Raw genomic sequence first — 22,252 nt, 5'->3', positions numbered from 1 at the left:
GTATGCTGAGTGATGTGCGCCATTGCACGTACCTTGCAGTAGCATTTAGACTTTGGTATACTGGCCAGATGTACGAAAAAGTTGGAGGCAGACTCCTTCATGTTATGAATACTGCAGCATATAGAAGAGAAGGACATCTATGGTTATGTTAAGATTTTACATAACTATTCTTTCTGCTAGAGCTATTCCTTCCTGTGGTGATTTTTCAAGGATTGGATACCAATTCCATCCTTGAGGTTGCTACTTGGACTTGTGTCTATACCTTCACTAAGTATTACAAGTTGGATATTATTTCCAGAACAAGTGCTGTCTTTGCCAGAGCTATCCTGCATGGTTTTCTATAAGGCTGCTCTGTGCCCTCCTCTTCCCAAGTTTCCTCTTGAGTTTTTGTAAAGAATACTGCAACAGTGATATGGAAAGACATAGTACAGTTGTGTAGAATCTTATCCTGACAGTAGATGTCCTTCTCTTCACTGTTTCAGTATTCACTCCCACCCTCCTCCTCATCCTGCTCTACCCTGTTCCTGTCTTCCTGGTCTGGAATTCTTTTCCTTTTTCTCCTTCTGGATGCACAAGTCCCCCCTAGTTCCTAGGAATATTGTTCCTCCTGAGGCTTTTCGGTTCTGAGGTATGTAGGTCCAGATGTCACATTTAGACTCTACACCTTGAGCAGGGAGCATGCATATGACGTACACCATCTATAAATTCCTAAGGCTTTGGTATACTAGCCAGACATTGGGCTATCCTTGGCAGGGAATGCCTTTTTTAAAAGAGTACTGCAACAGTGAAAAGAAGGACATCTGCTGTTATTGTAAGATTTTACACAACTGTTACTTTTTTCAGCTTTGAATGTTATGCTATAGCCACAGCATGTTTCTTTTCTGAGAGAAAACTAAGGTGTTATTAATTTTCTTGTCTTGATTTTTGTTAAGACATCTTTTCTGTGTAAAATACAAAACAATGAATATGCTCCAAGTGGCGGAAGTGACAAAAACTCAGTTTATTAAAACTAACTAAACCACAACCATTAAGTGCTTTTGACCTAAAACTATTCCTTCTTCAGAATAATTTCATTTCCCACTTTGAGTTTTAATAGTAATAAGGACGAAGAAGAATCGGAGTGTTTGGACATAAAATGGCAAATTGTTTTGAATGCTTATGTGAGTCCAGGACTTAATAGAAGTGTTATTTATGCAGCTGTGTTGAAAAGAAACAGAAATAAGAAGAAATGTAAATGATTCTATCACCTGTCATGTTATCATGTGACCTTGGTTGTGAATTTAAAAGGTTTGAATGTCAGAAATGAAATTATTCTGTTGAAGAACTTGTTTTACATCAAAAGCGCTTCATGGGTGAGGTTCAATTCAATTAATTTCAATAAATTGAGTTCTAGTCACTTCAACCACTTGGAGCATATTGGTTGTTTTTTTACTTTATCATTTGTTTAACCTCCTAGCCTGTTCTTTTGTGGATTGGATTTTTGTTTCATCTTTTCAGTGTAGCATCTTTCAGAATTGCATTTCTAAGTCAGTGTCTGTACATCTTTGAAATTCTTTATCTTTTTCTTTAAACCCTAGCAACCATGAATTACCTAGGGAAGTTTTAATTCCTTAAGTAATTTTTGATGCTTTTCAGGTAAATTTGGTCTACTGGACTGCTGAGTACAGTTCCTTGCCTTTTCTGTAAGCGTACCTCTCTACTGCCCAGAATTTTATAAAATGTCCAGATTTTTGTCTCTTCTTTTGATTTGATATTCTTAACATTTGTGATTTTCTAGCAAATCATTCAGGACTGAAGGCAGAAATAATGACAAACATTTGAGTTTCAGACTTCATGTAGGGGGTTTAAGGTATTACACAGTATGGAATCCAGCTTTATTGGGTCATTCTTATAATTTTTCTAAATGACTTGCTTGTGTGACCCTTTTAACCCTTTTATTTGAATATTATAAAAAATTATGTTTTACATTTTATATATCTATATGTCTGCCCTGACCCAAAAGATTAAGAATGTACACATTTCAGTTATTTATACATATTTTCTGAGATATTGCAGTCAATGCTTGCATCTACTTTAAATCCTACACTTTGTCAATATCTCTTGTAACAGTCTTATCATGCACTCATCAAACAGTTTTTCTCTTTCTATTGTATCAACTGCTTTCATTTCTTAAGTACTCCCAGAATGCTCATATTCATATTTCTGGTTGACAACATACAATTTTAGAATACATGTTTTTGCTTTTTTATTTGTCTGTATTAAATGTCCTTTATTAGCACAGATTCTGCAGGACTGGATAAATGGTTGAAAATATTTGCTCTGTTGTAACTGCATGTACTACAGGCTTGAAATAAAATTAGATGAACATTTGTCTTTAATTTTGGATGCTGTCTTCATTTCAGTATCTTGCTGCATGACTTTCTTTTTCAGATTCATTATTCTTATCTCATTATTAACAGTGTTTCTTATTTATGTTGTGTTACATGATGTGGGATTATGGGATAGCCTCTACTGCAGTTTGGTTCCCCAGTCCCTAACTCCTCCCAGTGTCATGGGCATATATAGCACCGAGTCATTCAACCCCTCTGGGTCTGGGTAACCAGCTCCCATCCTGGTGATGGCACATTACTTGCAGGTGGTGATTTAACCTGGGAAGTCACCACTGCTGGTTATAGGGACTCTAATTAAGCAGGTGTGCCACTAACCCCTACATATTGGCATCATTTTGGAAGCTGGTTGAACCATAAGGTGCAATTCATTGTCAGCATCTTTGCCCTAGGCCCAAGGTCAGGGATGCCACTGTATCCATCAGGACTAAGGAAGGAGAACATACCCCATCAACACATCCCCTTAGAGAAATTCAAGCTATGCTTCATCATTCCTTTCTCCTCTTATCCCAATTCCAGCAAGCACCCTAAGCCACTTACTGAATTTGGGTCACCTTGGTCATTGACAGGGCTTTATACCTGTGCCAAAGGGCAACATTTTTGACTGAGTCAAATTTTATTTTACATAATTTTCCTCAAATAATTCATTTAATGTGTACTAGTAATTTAAATTGTTTTGCACCAATCCATAATATTTGATATGGCTTGGTCTGTTTATCTTAAAAGGCTGCTCATTTTTCCATCATTCATTATACCACAAGTTATTATCTCTTATCAATGCATCATGCAACTTATCAAATTCAGTCTTAATTTCTGTTCTTCAGATTAGTGACATACAAATCTAAAATATGGTGGGAGTGTGGCCTAATGGTTAAGGTGTTTGCCTTACAAACATGAGGTGCAGGGTTTGAGTCTCACAAGGGATAATTGGCTAGGCTTAAAATGACTCACAAGGGCAGTTAGCTTAGTACTAATCTATGATATATGTAAGGCCTTGTGCTTTTGCAGAGAATAATTATCTTATACATGACAATTTTTTTCTGGGATCACAATAATTCTAGACTTTCTGTTTAAGTGCTGCAATTCTGTGTTTCTCCTCTCAAGAAAAAATCAAATGAGCTAAATAAGCTCTATGATTTTTTCCTGTGTAAAATGTAGAAATATTGTACACTGCTCATTGTCATGCTTTGCAGAAAGGAAAATCTTGGCTGTTTGTGCTTATGCATATAATAGGTATATTAAGTATTTTGTATTGTCTTTCTTGGAGATGAAATGGGCAGTTTCAACAGTGCTATGGGGAATGGTGGAGATGTGTAGAAAGATGTGATTGGGAAGCAAAGGTTGAGTAGCAAATTATTACTGGATATCTGTGCAAATCGTGGGCTGCCCATAGTAAACTCAATGTTCAAGCACAAGGATGTTCATATGTGTACCTGGTACCATGTGGTGTGGGCACTAGAATGTAGAGAAGATATGAGCACTTAGCTGATCACCACTTAATGCAGAGCTGAATTAGATGAACAACAGAGGCTGGGCAGCTCTGGAAACCTAAAAATGTGTAGGTGCCTTTGGACTACCTAGCAGATATTTGTTTGTGTTGAAGGTTTTAATTCCCACCTCAAGAACTTTACCTTAGGTGTGGTCAAGGGAATGGAGTCTGAAAGGACCTACTCAAAACCTCAGTAGATGAGAAAGTATCAAAATGTTGTGGCAGAGAAGAATGGTGCCTTATATGTTGGTAAACGTATGGTTCAATGGTGGCCATCAGCAGTAGGGAAGCAGGTTAAAAAAAGAGACATACCATGCAGTGCTTACAGGCAGGGTCTCCATAGCTCACTGAGTGGTACAAACAGGCCAGAAGGGTTGCAACTAAAACAATCATTAACGGGAATGCATGGCACAGGAATTTGCAAGGTCATGTAAAATGACTTTTGAATGTCCTCTAAGACATTCTGGCAAATTATCTAATGACTTAAGAGAGGTATGAGGAAAATCATCCCAGCTGTTCTTGGCAAGGGTGAAAAAGTAATGACCACATCTGGCAACATTCTTGGGAGGTGGATGGAACCTTTTGAGGAACTCCTGATCTCAGTGAATATGCCATCCTCTAGGGATTCAGTGCAAGAAGCAACTGAAAATTTAGTCTGTTTCTAATTGTTTGTTTCTGCAGATAAAGTCACTGTGGTGTTTAAATACCTCTGTCATTACAAAGCTGTGAATGTGGAGAATCCGAAAGCTTTGCTGATTATCATTTTAATAGAAAGTTGAACGTTACTGTGCTCTTTTTCTCTTTTGTTTTTAATGTGGAGATCTGGCCAGAAATGCTGAATGCAGTGGATGGGATAGTGGAGTGTCATGGTTAACATATCATTTTGATGTGTGGAAGATGGGAACAGTACTTTTGAACTGGCAAACTGGGGTACTTGTCTTTATTCATGAAAAGAGGACATGAGAGTGTCTTCCAGTTCTAGAGGGTGATGCTCATCAGCTTTCCTAGGGAAACCTATGCCAAGGGACTGGAAAGGAGACTCCAGCTGATAGTCAACCTCTGATTCTTGAGGAATGAAGCCAATGTCATCCTGGCTTTGGAACAGAGGGTCACTCTTTGCCCTTGAACAGATATTGGAGATGTCATGGAAGTTTGTGAGTCCTGTTTACATGTGTTTTATGATACTGGAGGAAATGTATTACTGCATACCCAAAGTGTCATGTGGTAGGGACTAAGAGATAATGGAGTGCCAGAGCCACTGCTATTTTACATGTTGTCTATGTATTTAAAGAGTAAGAACTATCTGCATTCTTGGCATTAAATCAAATACATTTAAGATAGGTATCGAATTTTAGTAAGGGTACATTTTCTTTTCTCCTACTTGTGAGTTTCATGGACAGGATATCAAAACACAGCCATGGTTTACAGAATAAACAGTTTGGGGCCATGAATGCATCTCTGTTATTTGAAGGCTGTCCTCAAGTCATTTGCTGCTAAGTGTGTAACAGATGGGATGAGAAACAGGAGCACATACAAAAAAAAAAAAAAAAAATGGAAGAAAATGTCTTGCCCTCTAGAGGAGAGGACCAGCAAAGAATAACCTTACATCCATTGCTGCAAAACTAAATCTGTTCTAGACCTACCCCAAATACTAAATTGTAATTAAACCACTATCTTAGATAAGTTAACTATGAACACAATTCTGAAACTATCCATCTCCACAGCGGATACCAAGTTGAAACATAATGCCTGATTTGGGTTCGTAAATGAAATGAAAATGTGAATTTTCTCAAAAATTTAAAAATTAAATGAGAACGCAAATACTAAATTCAAGAATGAAGACAGGACTATAAGAGAAAAAAGATCAATTTAAATGAAGACATATATTCAACCTATATATAAAAATAGAAATGGTGCACTTTCCCTTCAAGATCATACAAGGGAATAACTACATGGAATATTAAAATATGTAAAATTACAAACATGCAGATCTAAAATATAAATATGCATTAGATTGAGAGACTGAAATATAACAATCATAAGTAAGTGCTAATATACAGAAAAAAACATTGGGTAGAAATTACTGTATTCAATAGGAACTAAAATAAGGGAGGTAGCTGTCCAGCTGTAGCTTGACTATTAACCAAGGGAATGCTTGCAGAGTAAACAAAACATTATTGTTACAGAAACAACTAAAGCAGAAAGAGGAAGACTAATGTAATTTAAAATCTTCACTATACTTGAGACAGTTTGTTTATAAAAGCAGACCTGACCTTGAATAGTGAGAAAAGCACTGGAAACCTACAGTCTTATACCAGAAAGTATAATATCGAGATTCCAGAGCAATAAACTAAGCTGAGTTAAAACATGCAGACAGCAGCTATAGTATCCTGAAGCAAGGATACATGAACCATAAGGTGCATGTAGGAGGGGAAAACAAAAAATAGTCAGTAAACCACTCTGTTTTTAAGCACAGCACTATTACAATTTGTTTATAAATGTATACTTTTGCAGAGCCCCATATAATGAGAGAAAAGCAATGAATGGTTATACCTAAAGAAAGAATGTGTTTATAAATACAGACTTTCAGCATAGTTCTGTGTACAAAGAAAAGCCACAAAAAGTTATAATTTTTATATCAAAAAGTAAAATATTAAATTTTCAACATTGTTTCTTGTATAACCAATTATTTAAAAGCATATAATCTGTCTCCCAATTTCAAGAAAAAGTAACAGACTAGAAAGCATTATTGAAATGTACACATCAAATTACTATGACCCTTCTATAAGCTGATCCTGGATTTTTATGGTATAAAAATAATTTTATTAGGAGAAAGTGGTACTCTCTGTTAGGATTGTTTCATTTGATTTATTGAGTCTCCTTTAACTAGTAACATTTTCCTACCCAGTAGACCAGCCGCTTATTATTTGGTTCATTTCTTGTTTTTGTTACACACTGAAAAGTTTAATAAGAATTTGACAAAATTTACTAAGGGAACATTGGATCCCTTCCCTAGAAGTATTGCATATTCTCTGGCTTTATTCACTGTGCTAATTGTTTTATGTAACAAACAGAAAGAGTCCACAACATTCTCAATTGCAAATAATGATGTCTAAACAACTGTTTTATACTACGCAGAACAAACAGAAATACAAACCCTTTCTGGTAAAGAAGTCCCAGTAAAGAAAACCAAAAAATTAATCCAGCAAGACAGAGGGACTCCAAAATGCAATTCAATTGGAAATTTATACTTACCTTATCTCAAGCTATCATATCACAAATCAGGTCTCCAAAGAATGTTGAAAGTTTAAGTCTGAGGAGCAAACCAGGTAAGAGAAGAAACCCGAGCAGATGCTAAATGGTAGAAGGACTGTGCCAGTCCTTTTCACATTGGCATGGCATATGCTCACTTTAGAACTGTTATTTTTTTTATCTCATGTCTCTTGTACTACTGCATGTTTATTAAACAGCTAAATGTAAAATTATTTTTTTCTCTTTCTCTTTGTTTTTCAAACTGAAGTTATATGCTTCAGTTGAGCAGTAATCTACAAGATGAGAGAAAATATTAATTTGTTTTGTGCCATTGTTCATGTGAATTCAGGCAATGGCACAAGAGGAGCTGTATATACTTTTGTGCTATATGGAAATGCTTTCATGATAATGCCCAAATTATAAAAGAACTGAGTCCATTACCAAACCCAGGGGTATAACTATCTTCCTATCCACAGGAAAAGTTAAGTGAATTTTGAATATTACATTTAAGTTAACCCAAATGAATGATAGTTTGTCAGTAGAAAATGTAAACTAAGATATGCAGGCACTATTGCATGCTAATTCATGCATCGTTTTGCAAAAGTCAGGCAGCCTTTAACAGATCTAGACATTTAGAAGGCAGACCCCTCCCATTTTCACAAAGGAATACATCAAATCTGCCATCCACTGTTTTCCTACAAAGTGGCTAATGTGTTAGAGCATAAACTTTCCACAACTAAAGTAAAAAAATGCATTTGTTCCTACATTATTATACCATGGTTCCTTTACAAGAGATTGCAATAAATGAGCAGAATCTCTAATGTAAGAGTTCAACAATTGTGCATACTTAAATAACACACAAGTAAATGCTATAACTGCAATCTACAGCCCCCCCCCCAAAAAAAAAATGCTCTGAAACTACTAACCTGCCTGGTGGAACCTCTTAATTATGTGGTTATATTTCTCAGAAGACTGTGTCCTAGTGTAAAGTTCCTGGCTTGAAAAATCAAGCAATGTGATATCATCAAATCATCAGCCATACACTTTAGTGGGAAAGTTACTTACCATAGCTTGGGCTCTTGCACCACAAAATAGGCCTAAAAGGAAAGCTGATGATTTAAGTCTGATAAACCAAACAAAACAAATCATGAAATAAAAGTTATTCAGACAGCAAAGTGTAGAGGAACCATGCCAATCTTTTTCTCAGCTTTTTTTTTTTTTTTTTGGATTAGGTATGTAAGTCATGAAATATGTATTAAGTCATACTGTTCTAACAATTTTAAACAGATAACTCTATAAATGAAATAATAAAATGTCTATTTGTGAATATATATATATATTTTTAATGAATTTTCTAAATAGTTACGTAGAATAGTTACCTATTCAAATAGGTATTTTTGACTGATATAAAGAAAACAAAAACATCAGTGAAACACTGAACTAAGTACATGTTACAGTTTGGTTAATCAACCCCCTTAATATGTTTAGTATCCATTTTTGTTTCAGGCTGACAGTTAATGAAGCATACTGCATCTTATAATACTAGAATCTCTTCAGAATTATGCAACGTAATAGATTTTATAACTTGCTTGTTATACAAAAATGCTGTACAGCTTCATATCACTGTTCTAGAGCAGCTTAAATGGCATCACAGTAATTAGTTTCCCTCGTATGTCTTCATGACGTGGGTGGGGGGTTGCACAATATGAGCCTTGCTGCCAGTGTCGTTAATTTATGTCTGAGCATATACAAGGTAGACTGCATTCTGAGAATGAAATGTTTTTGTGATTGCCACATTTTCTAATTGGACAAGAAGTCAATCATTGCTTTGACTGATTTGGATGTGGCAACATCCACAGCAGTGACTTTAATCTCAGTATCCCCAAATTGCATGCTGGCTTGAATCTCTCTGCGTCCCTTTCTTGGACTATTTTCTTCTGGCTCTGACAGTTCAAGGTTAATCGTTCCACATTTCCGCACCCCTGGATCAGTAATGTATACCACATCGTCAGTGGCAGAACAGTAGATATTGATAATGATTTTGCGCTGTGCTAGTCTGGCTGGGGTATAGCTCCTCTTTACAACTTCTCCTAAAGCAACTGATTGGTCAACTGACACAAACCTGTCAAAAATATCAGTGCACCAGTTCTTCCCCTCTTTTACCAGTAGTTTTTCTTTCGGGTGCTTGCCTTCTACAAACTTGTTGAGAACACCAACTCCATAGGTCAAAGGAGACCGTCTTACTCTTACTATAGTAGGATCAAGGCCAAATAGGACAGCACCTTTAAGAATGGTAAGTCCCACATCCTGAGGAATGATGACCCGACAGGTCTTGCCAAATGCTGATTGGACAGCATGCTGAAGTACAGGTGATTCTGCAAATCCACCAACCAAAAACAGGAACTTTACACCACTGACATCTGGTTTCTTCATAAGGTCATCTGCAGAGTGAAATTAAAACTTAAATTTAAACATAACTATAAATAAATTATATATTTTAAAGCATTCAGATTCATATGATTTACTACTAATGCATCAGCATTATATTCTAAACATTTTATTCTTTAAATAAACTTTAAATAAACATTTAATAATAATAAAAAAGCAGTTATAGAACTCAGTTGATAAAATGTATTTTTTTGCATTCTGATTGTTTTGTCATGGTCAATACCTTTGAAGCAGCACTTATATGGCCAGTTTTGACATAATTAACTCTGACTACAAAAGGAAGGGCAGTGACCCTTATTTTTTTCATCTAAATTATGGGACTGTTAACATTTCAGTATTCCGTTTGTTCTATTATCATAGATTTTTTGTAAGGTTCCCTTCAGATGTCTGTGAGGTCTTATATTTTACAGCATAAATGTTTTCTAGTCAATGTAGAGTGAACAGTTTTTTTGACATATTGATTACTAACAAATAGTTGTTACTCATCATTTTATTCTTTTCTGTTTCACAGTTTTTAAGTATATAATATGCATATTGCACTGATGATAAAAAAAATTATATTAAGCGTTGTAGTTCAACAAAATATTTTATTTGTCCTAGGATACAGTGTTGTACGACATTAAACACCTTCAAGATGAAGTCTCCAATGGTGCAAGGGTTTCAACTCTAACTGCAATGCAATAATGTAAGGCTGATGGGTTATCTAGACACTGGAATGACCATTTTACAGATTGTGGCAGCCAATGGCGTATTCCTTCATCTCCTAGGGAGTATACTTACCAAACAAGACAAAAATGGATGCCCCACTTCTTCAGATAGCACAGGGTGCCCTCCAATATAATTTTGCTTAAAGGCAAGTACTTGTGCATATGAAACAAAGAGCAGCATGCATGCTTAGTACCACTGCACCTTCTAAGGCTGGAGAATGGGCACAAATGTATATTCCTCCCATGTCAAAATATAATGGTATACATACCATAACACAGTCCAGAATACATCGAAGAACTCAGTCATCTTTACAATTAAGCACTTAAGAAATTATGAATGCTCTTATGTATACCATGGCACCATGTGGTAGGAGGGATGGTTAGACAGTGGTCAGATGATACAAGGCTAGGGCATGAGGGTGCAATAAAATATGTTACTTACAAAAACACTTACTTTTATTTATTCTTTGTTTGTTTATTCTGAAGGAACAGTATGCTGAGAGTGTTTTGGAGGTGAAAAGAGTGTCGGACAGAGTGATGTTTATGAAGCTGGAAATTGATGGTGTAATGATGAATGTTGTTAGTGCATATGCTCCACAAGTTGGGTGTGCAATGGATGAGAAAGAAACATTTTGGAGTGAATTGGATGAAGTGGTGATGACTGTATCCAAGGGTGAGAGAGTGGTGATTGGAGCAGATTTCAATGGGCATGTTGGTGAATGGAACAGAGGGGAATGAGGAAGTGATGGGTAGGTATGGTGTTATACAAAGGACTGCAGAATGTCAGATGGTAGTGGATTTTGCAAAAAAGGATGGACATGGCTGTGGTGAATACATATTTTAACAAGAGGGAGGAGCATAGGGTGACATACAAGAGTAGAGGAAGATGCACACAGGTGGATTATATCTTATGTAGGAGGGCCAGTTTGAAGGAGATTGGAGACTGTAAAGTGGTGACCGGAGAAAGCGTCGTTAGACAGCATAGGATAGTGGTTTGTAGGATGACGGTGGTTATCAAGAAGAGGAGGAGGAGTGTGAGGCAGCACCAAGGATCAAGTGGTGGAAATTGAAAAAGGGTAATTGTGAGGTGGAGTTCAGGGATGAGTTAAGGCAGGCACTGGGTGGCAGTGAAGAGTTAGCAAATAGCTGGGTAACTACAGCAGAGCTAGTAAGGGAGACGGCTAGAAAGGTGCTTGGTATCACATCTGGACAGAGGAAGAATGACAAGGAGACATGGTGGTGGAATGAGGAAGTACAGGAGAGTATACAGAGAAAGAGGTTGGCAAAAAGAAGTGGGATTGTCAGAGAGATGAAGAAAGTAGACAGGAGTATAAGGAGATGAGGTGCAAGGCAAAGAAAGAGGTGACAAAGGCTAAGGATAAGGCATATGAAGAGTTGTATGAAAGGTTGGACACTAAGGAGGGAGAAAAGGACCTGTACCGATTGGCAAGACAGAGGGACCGAGCTAGGAAAGATGTGCAGCAGGTAAAGGTGATAAAGGATAATGAGGGAAACATACTCACAAGCGAGGAGAGTGTGTTGAGGAGATGGAAAGAGCATTTTGAGGGGTTGATGAATGAAGAGAATGAGAGGGAGAGAAGGTTGGATGATGTAGGGATAGTGAATCATGAAGTACAATGGATTAGCAAGGAGGAAGTAAGGAAAGCTATGAAGAGAATGAAGAATGGAAAGGCTGTTGGACCAGATGACATACCTGTGGAAGCATGGAGGTGTTTAGGTGAAATGGCAGTGGAGTTTTTAACCAGATTGCTTAATGAAATCTTGGAAAGTGAGAGGATGCCTGAGCAATGGAGAAAAAGTGTTTTGGTACCGATTTTTTAAGAATAAGGGTGATGTGCAGAGCTGTAGTAACTACAGAGGAATTAAATTGATCAGTCACAGCATGAAGTTATGGGAAAGAGTAGTGGAAGCAAGGTTAAGAAGGGACGTGATGATTAGTGATCAGCAGTATGGTTTTATGCCAGGAAAGAGTACTACAGATGCGATCTTTGCTCTGAGAGTGTTGATGGAGAAGTACAGAGAATGTCAGAAGGAGCTGCATTGTGTTTTTGTAGACTTAGAGAAAGCATATGACAGGGTGCCTAGAGAGGAGTTGTGGTATTGTATGAGGAAGTTAGGAGTGTCAGAAAAGTATGTAAGAGTGGTACAGGATATGTACAAGGGTAGTGTGACAGTGGCGAGGTCTGCGGTGGGAGTGACAGATGCGTTTAAGGTGGAGGTGGGGTTACATCAAGGATCAGCTCTGAGCCCTTTCTTATTTGCAATGGTGATGGAGAGGTTGACAGACGAGATCAGACAGCAGTCCACGTGGACTATGATGTTTGCAGATGACACTGTGATCTGTAGTGAGAGTAGGGAACAGGTGGAGGAGACCCTGGAGAGATGGAGATATGCTCTAGAGAGAAGAGGAATGAAGGTCAGCAGGACTAAGACAGAATATATGTGTGTGAATGAGAGGGAGGATAGAGGAATGGTGAGGATGCAAGGAGAAGAGGTGGTGAAGCTGGACGAGTTTAAATACTTGGGGTCAATAATTTAGAATAACGGTGAGTGTGGAAGAGAGGTGAAGAAGAGAGTACAGGCAGGATGGAGTGGGTGGAGAAGAGTGTCAGGAGTGATTTGTGACAGACGAGTACCTGCAAGAGTGAAAGGGAAGGTCTACAAGAGGGTAGTGAGACCAGCTATGTTATATGGGTTGGAGACAGTGGCATTGACAAAAAGGCAGGAGTTTGAGCTGGATGTGGCAGAATTAAAGATGTTAAGATTTGCACTGGGTGTGACAAGGGTGGACAGGATTAGGAATAAGTATATTAGAGGGTCAGCCCAGGTTGGAAGGTTTGGAGACAAAGCCAGAGAGGCACGATTACATTGGTTTGGACATGTGCTAAGGAGGGATGCTGAGTATATTGGGAAAAGATGCTAAGGATGAAGCTACCAGGTAACAGGAAAAGAGGAAGGCCTAAGATAAGGTTTATGGATGTGGTGAGAGAGGACATGCAGGTGGTTGGTGTGACAGAGCAAGATGCAGAGGACAGGAAGAAATGGAAACAGGTGATCTGCTGTGGCGACCCCTAACGGGAACAGCTGAAAGAAGATGATGACTTACAAAAATACTTTCAAATCAGATATACTGTTTCACTGTAAATGACCTTAATGGTGAAGAATGTCATAGCCTGTGACTAGCCATACTAGTATACAAATTATGTACTTTGTGCTCTTTCAGCTTATCATCCTACAGAAATCAAGTATTCTAGACTTCACAATGCTAAACACACTCATTGCTAACAAAAAGGACAAGAAGAGAGAGAGACTTCATATTTTGTAATGAGAATTGATTTTTATGCATTACTTTATACTTGTACTTGAGTTCCTATTTAAGCCACTGTCGTTACTTCTGGTTGGTAAATTTTTGTTTGGAGTCTTCATGCCAAAATTCTACTTGTACAGCAGCACAGATACTGTAGAAATGGGAATTTAAGAGCACCTCCTTCACATGTTGGAATACCTGGCCACCATTTAACAAAATGAATTTAGTTAAAGTTTTGACTAGTTTGAACCATGTATTAATGCAACCCAAATTATCCAATAAATATGTTTGCTCCGCCGCCTTTGAAGCAGGACTTTGACTAATTATACATATGTTGCAAACAAAGGGTTGGGCAACTCTGTATACTGCTTAGTCTTTTGTTTTTCTGTTTTCGGTTTTTTTTTGGGAGTTTCCATCTTCTCATATGACAAGCTGATAACCAGGTTTAAATCAACTGGTTTATTTCTTTATGAGTGCTGTTATTTAGACATCATGGTTTGATTTTCACCATGAAAGGAAAATTGCTAAGCTTGAAATGGCCCACAAGGGCAGCTAGCATAGTACTTATGTATGAAACTATTTAAATTGTTTGCCCAAACTACACCAAATTTTTCATGCAAAATTTTAATAAAATAACTTGTAATCATGTGTATGTCAGCATTATCGGTCTCCAGTTCACAAGTTATTCTTTCCTTTTTTAAAAATAACTCTAATAATTCCTTTTTCAGACAGTCATCAACAATTCCATGTCCTAACCATTCATTTAACAGATTGATAAATATACTTTTTTTTCTTTTGCAAAGTCATATTTTTATAAAAAAAAGTATATGAAATTCCATCTGGGCTGAGACATGATGTTCCCTTTATACTTACTAACAAAATCCCTGCTTCAGACACATTTTTAAATGTGTATTCTCTTCTGGCATCAATTTTTGAAATGTCCAAAATTTCTTTACCACCTCTTTACTATCATACATTCTTTTAACATAATTTTCAACTTCCTGCATTATATCTAACTGAGAAGTTACAGTTCTACTCTCTGTAGTTTTAATGCATAGCATATGACACTGTTCATGTTTTATCTGTTAACTAACAATCGTAAAATGTTTTGCTTTGTGTCGTGAACCCACATATTTGTTTTTTTTTCTGATAAATTCACTTTTTCTTGAGCTAATATTGATAAGTGTACTTGTTTCTCTTTATATTTATGTGACTAAATGTTAGGCAAAGTGCTTTCATATTATTTTAACGTAATCTTATGTATATATGTTTGTGTGTGTGTGTGTGTATGTGTGTCAGAACTTGAATGGGTGACTTGCAGCTAAAATAGAAATATATGCCTCCACAAGTAGTATAGAAAGAGAGCACAATATTTATTCACAATGGTTAAAAAAAGGTTGTTGTAAATATGAGAATAATAATGTTGGGAGATTGGAAATGTCACCTGAGAACACTTAAATCTAAAATTCCACAAGAAAATATAACTGAAGTAGTATAAGGTGTTAAGGCATGGGAGGTTACATATTGGAAAAAGTGTGAGACAAACTTATAGGAGAGGAAATTTGACAATAGTGACAGATCATTTTGTCTAGTCACATATGGTAGTCACATCTAGACTTTTGGGAATGTCAGTTATAGACAGTAAGGCTATATTACTTGAAGTTCAAGATGATAGAACACTTATAAAAGAAGGAAAAGGTGTGAAAAAATTAAACAGCTGGGTGAGTAATGCAAATGAATGGAATGTGAGTCAAGGAATTTGTGGCAACAACATGCCTTTATCGCCTTTTAGGCTTTTGTGCATCAAAAAGTGTTTTACGGGTAGAAAAACAAACTTGTAACAAATATATAGGTTTACCATCAAAATATTGATTGCCACATTGTCAAATCAACTTACGCGAACTCCGACTTCTGAAAAACTGAAACACCAATATTCCGAACCATAAAATCTCACCCTATTTTTGACCCATGTTAGCACTTGTTTTTAGGTCTGGAGCAGTCAGAAATATTGCCATTCAGTTTTATTTTTGTATTCTGAAATTTCGGCAGTACGGATTTCATGGAAATTTGTCAATGATGTGCACATTTGACTATGTGTAATCAACATTTTGAAGGTAAACCATATATATATATATATATATATATATATATATATATATATAGTGTATGTGTGCGCATACTACTACTACTTGTAATTACTATTGTTGCATCCAAATTTTTCAATTTATTGTAATAAAATAGCTATTCCTGAAATAAATCTGCCACAAAACATGATAGAAACTACCTACCTTCCTTACAGTTCTTGTGCTCATATCTGTCATGATACAATTTCCAAATATCTAGTAGACAGTAAACAAATATCAGCTTGTAAATCATTACAAAATGTCAGAATTCAAATGTCTGCATTCATTTATCAGACTAGTCACATTCACACTGCAGAGAAACAAGTTACTCTTTTCCTTTATTAACAGTGTTTTTATACTTTGTCTCATTTTTCTTTTTCTAATAAGCTTTTAAACTTTCACTTACCCCCTCTTTCCTTCCTTCCCACCTTCTGATGAAAAAAACAGTACTTTTTATGTCTTCCTCCATATCTACCTCACTTTATCAAAAGTAACACTTTATAAATCTACTGTAGAAATATTTCCCAGTTCTTGTTATTCAGTTTCTAGTATAATGGGGGTAATTAACTAAAAATGTTCTAAACCTTTACATGTTTTTACAAAATAATTCACTGTTTATTTTCACATGCTCTATATCTACATTGGGTCATTTTGTCTTATCACAAGCTTGAATGAGGTGTATACTAGGGGCACAGAAGAAGTTTGTTTTGGGCTGATTTCTGTAGTACTCCTACGCTGTATAATGGGGTCTACTTCAGAAGACTAACAGACCAAATGACTGACTCCCAAAATATTGAAAGACCAAAACACTGAATTCCAAAATACTGAAAATACTGAAAACATGTTTAATTCAGGGTGCAAGCCCCCCTGCACCCCTCATTTGGGGTGCTGTGCCCCCCACACCCCCTGCTAATTATATATACCAACTCCAAGATTGCACAACAGTGGAGAAGGGGCAAATTCCATCCTTCAGTATCTGCAACAGCTGGAGCAACAACAGAGTTTTTGGACAAGGAAGATACAGGGTGTAACAGACAAGTTCCACAGAGAAAGACTGAAAGCCCTACAGACCAGCAAGGGATGATATGTGTCTAGCATACGCAGCAGTCACCAATCTGTCCCTGATGGAAATGGTAAACTAAACTGCACAAGTGTCGCTTGTTCCCAGGATGTTAACCCAACCCTCTGACATAATAATGGTTGGAGAGATAGAAATGTCTCTCAAGACACTACCCCTTTTCTGAAACAAGCTTCACATTCATTCATGTAAAGCAAAGGACTTTCTTCACCATATTAAAGTGCAACCTACAACAATGGATGATTAATGGAAACTGTACTCCTGGTGTTTCTCCAATGTCCTTCATGGATAGAGGCAGCTGGTCTTAGATAATATAGCATAGGCTCATAAGTGTGTGAACTTTGTTCATCTAGATATTTTAAATTGTGAAACTCATGTTAAATATGGCTAGGGTTTTATGGGATCTTGGAACATTAGCCTAGGTCTCCCCTATGAACCTATGAAGTCCAACTGTATATTAGGTACAGCTATAGTGTGACTGGACGGCATCATGGAAATAATAGTACATCACATCAGTATTACCACTTGATATTTGCATGAACACATATGCATGCAGGTCAGGATTTCATGGCAATATAACATTTTCACTGACAATGTCAGAGGAACAGTGATCATGTGGCACATGTCTTTAGGTCTGACATATAATTACAGTGTGTGCTCCATGTATTGTTTGGTATGTGAATAATACCAAAGTGATAGCTTCATCACTCGTTGACATTAGACTTTGCACTGCTGTAGTTTCTGTGCACATAGGCATGGTTGATACATTGGCATCAGTCTCACATACTGCTGTACCATTCATTATAATGTATCACTTCTTAATTCATACATCGACTGTAGATGAAAATATCTATTGTTATTACATGTGGCAGATGCATGCAATACATAGCTGTGTGTAGGGAATCCACTCATAATAGTGTGTTGTTATCTTTATGGCTGATACCTATTTCAGCCAGGGATGCTTTAGTTAAGTGTAACACATCTGGCACAGAGAGCTTTCACACATCTTGTCAGGCATACAGAACTATTCTCTGTGAAACATACTTATTAGGAATTGACAGTGCGGACTTCCCTTGAAGGTATTCTACAATACGCATGGTTGATGCATCTTTCAGTGTTGCAACCAGTAAATACACAGCTCACTGACAATAGTGATAGCATGAGTTTGATTCTTGTAGGTGTGGCTTATGTGTCATACAAACCTCTCAATTGGCCAGGATAGCCCATGAAATCAACTCCAGGTTTAACAATGTCCCCCTTAACTCCTCCAAAGACAGTTTATTTTTGGAAAAGGGGTGGTGAATTCTCCTTATAGAATACTGGCAATCATTACAGTTGTCCACGTCTGTTCCTGCAGAACATGTACAATAACTTAAACTAACATATTCTGGCAGTGTTACAGATTAATATTGTTAATATTCATGAGTCTGTTGCTATGCGTCCATGATTGATTGTGAGGTATGCTGATATTTCAGTCATATTCAAGCAAGTCATTTTCAAGATCTTCACAACTTGCACATACCCTGTATTGCATATATACAGGCCTTGCTAAATGTCCTCTCCTGTGAACACATCAGTGATGTTTATATCCCAACCATTCATCTCCATTGATATGTAACTTTCTGTGACTGTCACATATATACTATCATGTGTGATAATATAAATATACTCACACAGGGGGTGTAAACAGCAGTACGTTCCATGCTATCTACATATGTGCTTAATGCTATACTACTGACATTTCTTGGAAGTGTATACACTGACATATTCTATCTCGGCTACATTGCCATATTTACATGCTCTCTTTCTCTTTCTTCATTCATGTCTCTGACCACTTTCCCTGCCTAGTGTGTTTATGTTTCATTGTATTTGCACTTGCAGTTCATCCTACCACCTATTATTTCAGTCTGCAAATAATTGTAGTGTATATCACACTGACTACACTTTTCTATAATGTCTTAATACTGCAGTTATTGCAGCATTTTCACCCCTTGTAGTCATTGTGGCTGTCCAAGCAATCTCGCAAAACAGTTTTGCCTGTAGGCAAACTTGTATGCATCCTCTTTCTGTGTTTGTGCTGCTCTGCATGGTTTCCTGGCTGGCGACACTGTTACCTGCCACAAAACATCACTTGTATTCATGTAAGCACGATGAGTGGCATGCATCTGCGATAAGCGCTGTTGCTCATCCCGCTAACACATAAATCACATGAAAGCTACAGAGAGTTTACTGAATGCCCGGAATTATGCTTACTTTCTGAAGAAGTCTAACAGATATTGAGAAGACAAAAGTGCTTAAAATTTAGTGAAATAGAGACTTTTGACATGTTTTTTGTTTTTTCTGTAAGACAATGTTAGCTCATCAGTGCATTCTGGTTTACTGGTTTATTGTTTATGCATTTTACCAGAACGACTGTTGGATATTTCCTTCTCTATCTTTAAGTGGTACCCAAGTTTCCCATACCTCATTTCAGATATTCCTTTCATGATACATTTTCTTAATTTTGAAAATAAGTAAGGAAAAGCATTTTCATGGTTTCATTATCTATATCTGCATTATGAAGCTGTACATTTAATCATTGGAAGTTATAATTTGTTCATGGGACTCATAATTATATTAAATCACATAACTGCAGAAATGAGCTCCAACTGAAGCATTATTCAAAATCACATCACAAAAGCTGTCCATTCCATGGCTAAATGCCCTAACAACCATTGCACGAATACTAAGTGGTAGTATTACATTGTCCCAAACTTCATGCCTGTTATTAGGAGATTCTGACTTAAAAAAATATTCAGTTTTCCTTACTGTCAGAATTTCATTATCAGTCGTGTCTTTCAGATTATTTTAAGCTTAGAAGCATAAGAACTTTACAGCTGCCTTTTGTTTGTAGCAAACCATCCTCATTCCCCTGACCACCAAAACATTTTTTTATGTGTGCAACATTTTTTCATAGTCTGGTAGCACTTTCTGTTCAGCATATTCCATATTGACTAAACCATCATTCTTCAATTTGTCCTTAATTTGACTCCACAAAATGGCATTTTTCCTTTAGGTTCTTTATTCTTCATTGTTTTTCATATCATCTGTCAATATACCATCCTCATTCAAAATTGTAACATAAACATATTTTCAACAGCCCCTGCTACAGTTCCATTTTCCTCTATCTCCATCTTGCAACCACTCTGCAGCACATTACAAGAGATACCAAATGAACAAAATGAATAGGGACCCTTTATTTATATACAAAAATAAATCTTATTTACAAAACACTTACATATTTACAACTTTTACATATGTACAGATGGGTCTACTTCACATCATCTAAAATCCATTTGACTGACTTTCATTTCACCGAGACTAAATCACCTAATTTTCAAAATACTGAAAACTCATTTGACTGAATCTCATTTCACTGAATTGTAAGCCATAGACATGATATGGGTTTACATTCACCTGCGACTTGTTTGTGATAAAGAGAATTACTGTAACTTACAGTGCTGACTGTCAGAATACCGATAGACATGTAGTAAATAGTGCTGTAGTGTTTTTAAATGTGGGGATGTCTCTACATTTTTATTGGAAGTATCTAAAGTAACATGTTGCATGTTTTGTGTGTTCCCAGCAGTAGTGGCAGTGTATAAAGTACTGTAATGTAAGTAAAAGTTATATGCCCTTTCACCACTGTAGCATGATCCTGGAGTTAGTACATATAGTTGGGGGGATGGCACAGCATCCCACATTGGGGGGGAGTGGGGGGCATAGCCCCCCACTTAGTTTGGTTTTATATTGTTCGGTTTCTGTTAAGAGGGTAAGTAAATAGTTTTTAAGTTCTGGAAAGGTAGTCATTAGTGTTGTGAGTGTGTTTGTCCATGGTTTAACATTTAGTCTTTTGAAATTTAGGAGTGTAAGCTTTTGGTTAGTTTTCAGTATTTTGAAAATTAGGTGATTTGGTCTCGGTGAAATGAAAGTCAGTCAAATGAGTTGTAGGTGATGTGGGTGATGTGAAGTAGACCTGTACAGATATATAAATATAGAAATCTGTTTATACATATTCATAATTTCCTTTATAATCATGCTAAATTTTCATCTCTATCAACTTCCCTACAGTTTTTTCCATAATCATCCACTGATTTTACTAAATATTGTTGCTAAAATCAATTTACCTTTAAACATAATTTAATTTATCATTTCATTCCATATAAGATAAAATAACTTCTTCCCCGAGATTCAGTAAGCTCATATCCCATGTCCGAATAGTGGCTCAGCCCGAACACGGAGATCTGAGCCTGTGCGATTCAGTAAACCAGGCTGGGGGCGTGCACGAGCCTGGCTGCACTAGTCCGACACAGACACTGCTGAATATTGCTAATTACCTCATTTGCCAGTGAAAACCATGTAAATGAGGTAAATTAGTGATTCAGTAAGCAGGAAGGCATCCGTGCCAGAATAGTGTCTGCTATAGAAATGTATTCGACTACTAACCGAATACATTTCTGAAAAAATCAAAATGGAGGCATGACAACTCAAGTAAAGTATGTATTATAATCCTTATGCATGCCAATGGCCAAAAATATGGCTATTAGCATGGAAAAGTGTTGGAAAATTATAAAAATCAAAGTTTATTTTTTTTGGACAATCTTGGTTGTTTAAGCATAGGGCAGCGGCGTACAAACGGGATCATGCTGAAAATGAAAAACAAATTTTGAAAAGACAATTTGACATCTGCATTTTGCCATTATAGTCTATGGCATGCAGAATCAAAACAATAACAGGTAACACTGGTTGCTAAGGAGGAAGGCTGTGGTGTAGAAGTGTAACTAGGGACTAAGGCAGTGGGATATGCAAATGGGCAAATTTTACTGAATCACAAATGGGAGAGACCATTCCTTGCCTGTACCTCACCATGTAGGTGCTATAATCTGGCAGTGTAAGCAGGAGGAGCAACTGACATGAAAAGGGGGTGTGTCATGCTTGGTGTAAGCACATTGGAGCTCCATGGCTCCCATTTGAGCTTAGCTAAGCACAGCTTAGCAAGGAGTTGTGTCTGAGGCTGTATTGACTTATTCCATGAAATGAAGAGTGGGTTTGTGTCCAGGGGAGAACTATTTCTACTGCAAAGTGTTTAATTTAGGTAAATGAGTTTGTGTGGCATGCACTGGGTCTAAAACAAACAACAACAACAAAAAAAAAATCTGGCTATAGCAGAACTGTTTACATTTGGGCACTGAGTTTGCATGACGTGCCTTGGGGCTTAAAAGGGGGTGGAAATGGGAAGAAAAAAACAAGGGAAATAGAAGAATAAAAGCAATCAAGTACAAATAAATTAGCAAGCAGGTGGAATGTATCATAGTCAGCCAATCATACAGGCAGCATCTGCAGCAGAACAGTATAAACTGTGCAAACACCATTCAGTCTGTTTTTTCCCACAAACTCTGCA

At 36.9% G+C, this 22,252-nt stretch overlaps 1 protein-coding gene across 2 annotated transcripts in view; it reads right to left on the bottom strand.

Annotated features, from left to right (window-relative positions):
• Positions 1-8,447: 8,447 nt before the first annotated feature.
• Positions 8,448-22,252, bottom strand: part of HSPA12B (heat shock protein family A (Hsp70) member 12B) — a 1,104,373-nt gene continuing 1,090,568 nt past the window's right edge. For both annotated transcript variants that reach the window (XM_044064071.1, XM_044064072.1), the window contains exon 13: positions 8,448-9,569. In XM_044064071.1, the coding sequence (XP_043920006.1) occupies positions 8,929-9,569 (641 nt within the window). In that variant the 3' untranslated portion in view covers positions 8,448-8,928. The remainder of the gene's footprint in view (positions 9,570-22,252) is intronic.

The sequence above is a fragment of the Protopterus annectens genome, chromosome 2.part2 (genome assembly GCF_019279795.1).
Source record: "Protopterus annectens isolate FY-2018-M chromosome 2.part2, PAN1.0, whole genome shotgun sequence".
NCBI lineage: Eukaryota > Metazoa > Chordata > Ceratodontiformes > Protopteridae > Protopterus > Protopterus annectens.
Note: the sequence above shows the minus strand (reverse complement) of the source record. Positions and strands in the feature narration are given on the sequence as shown.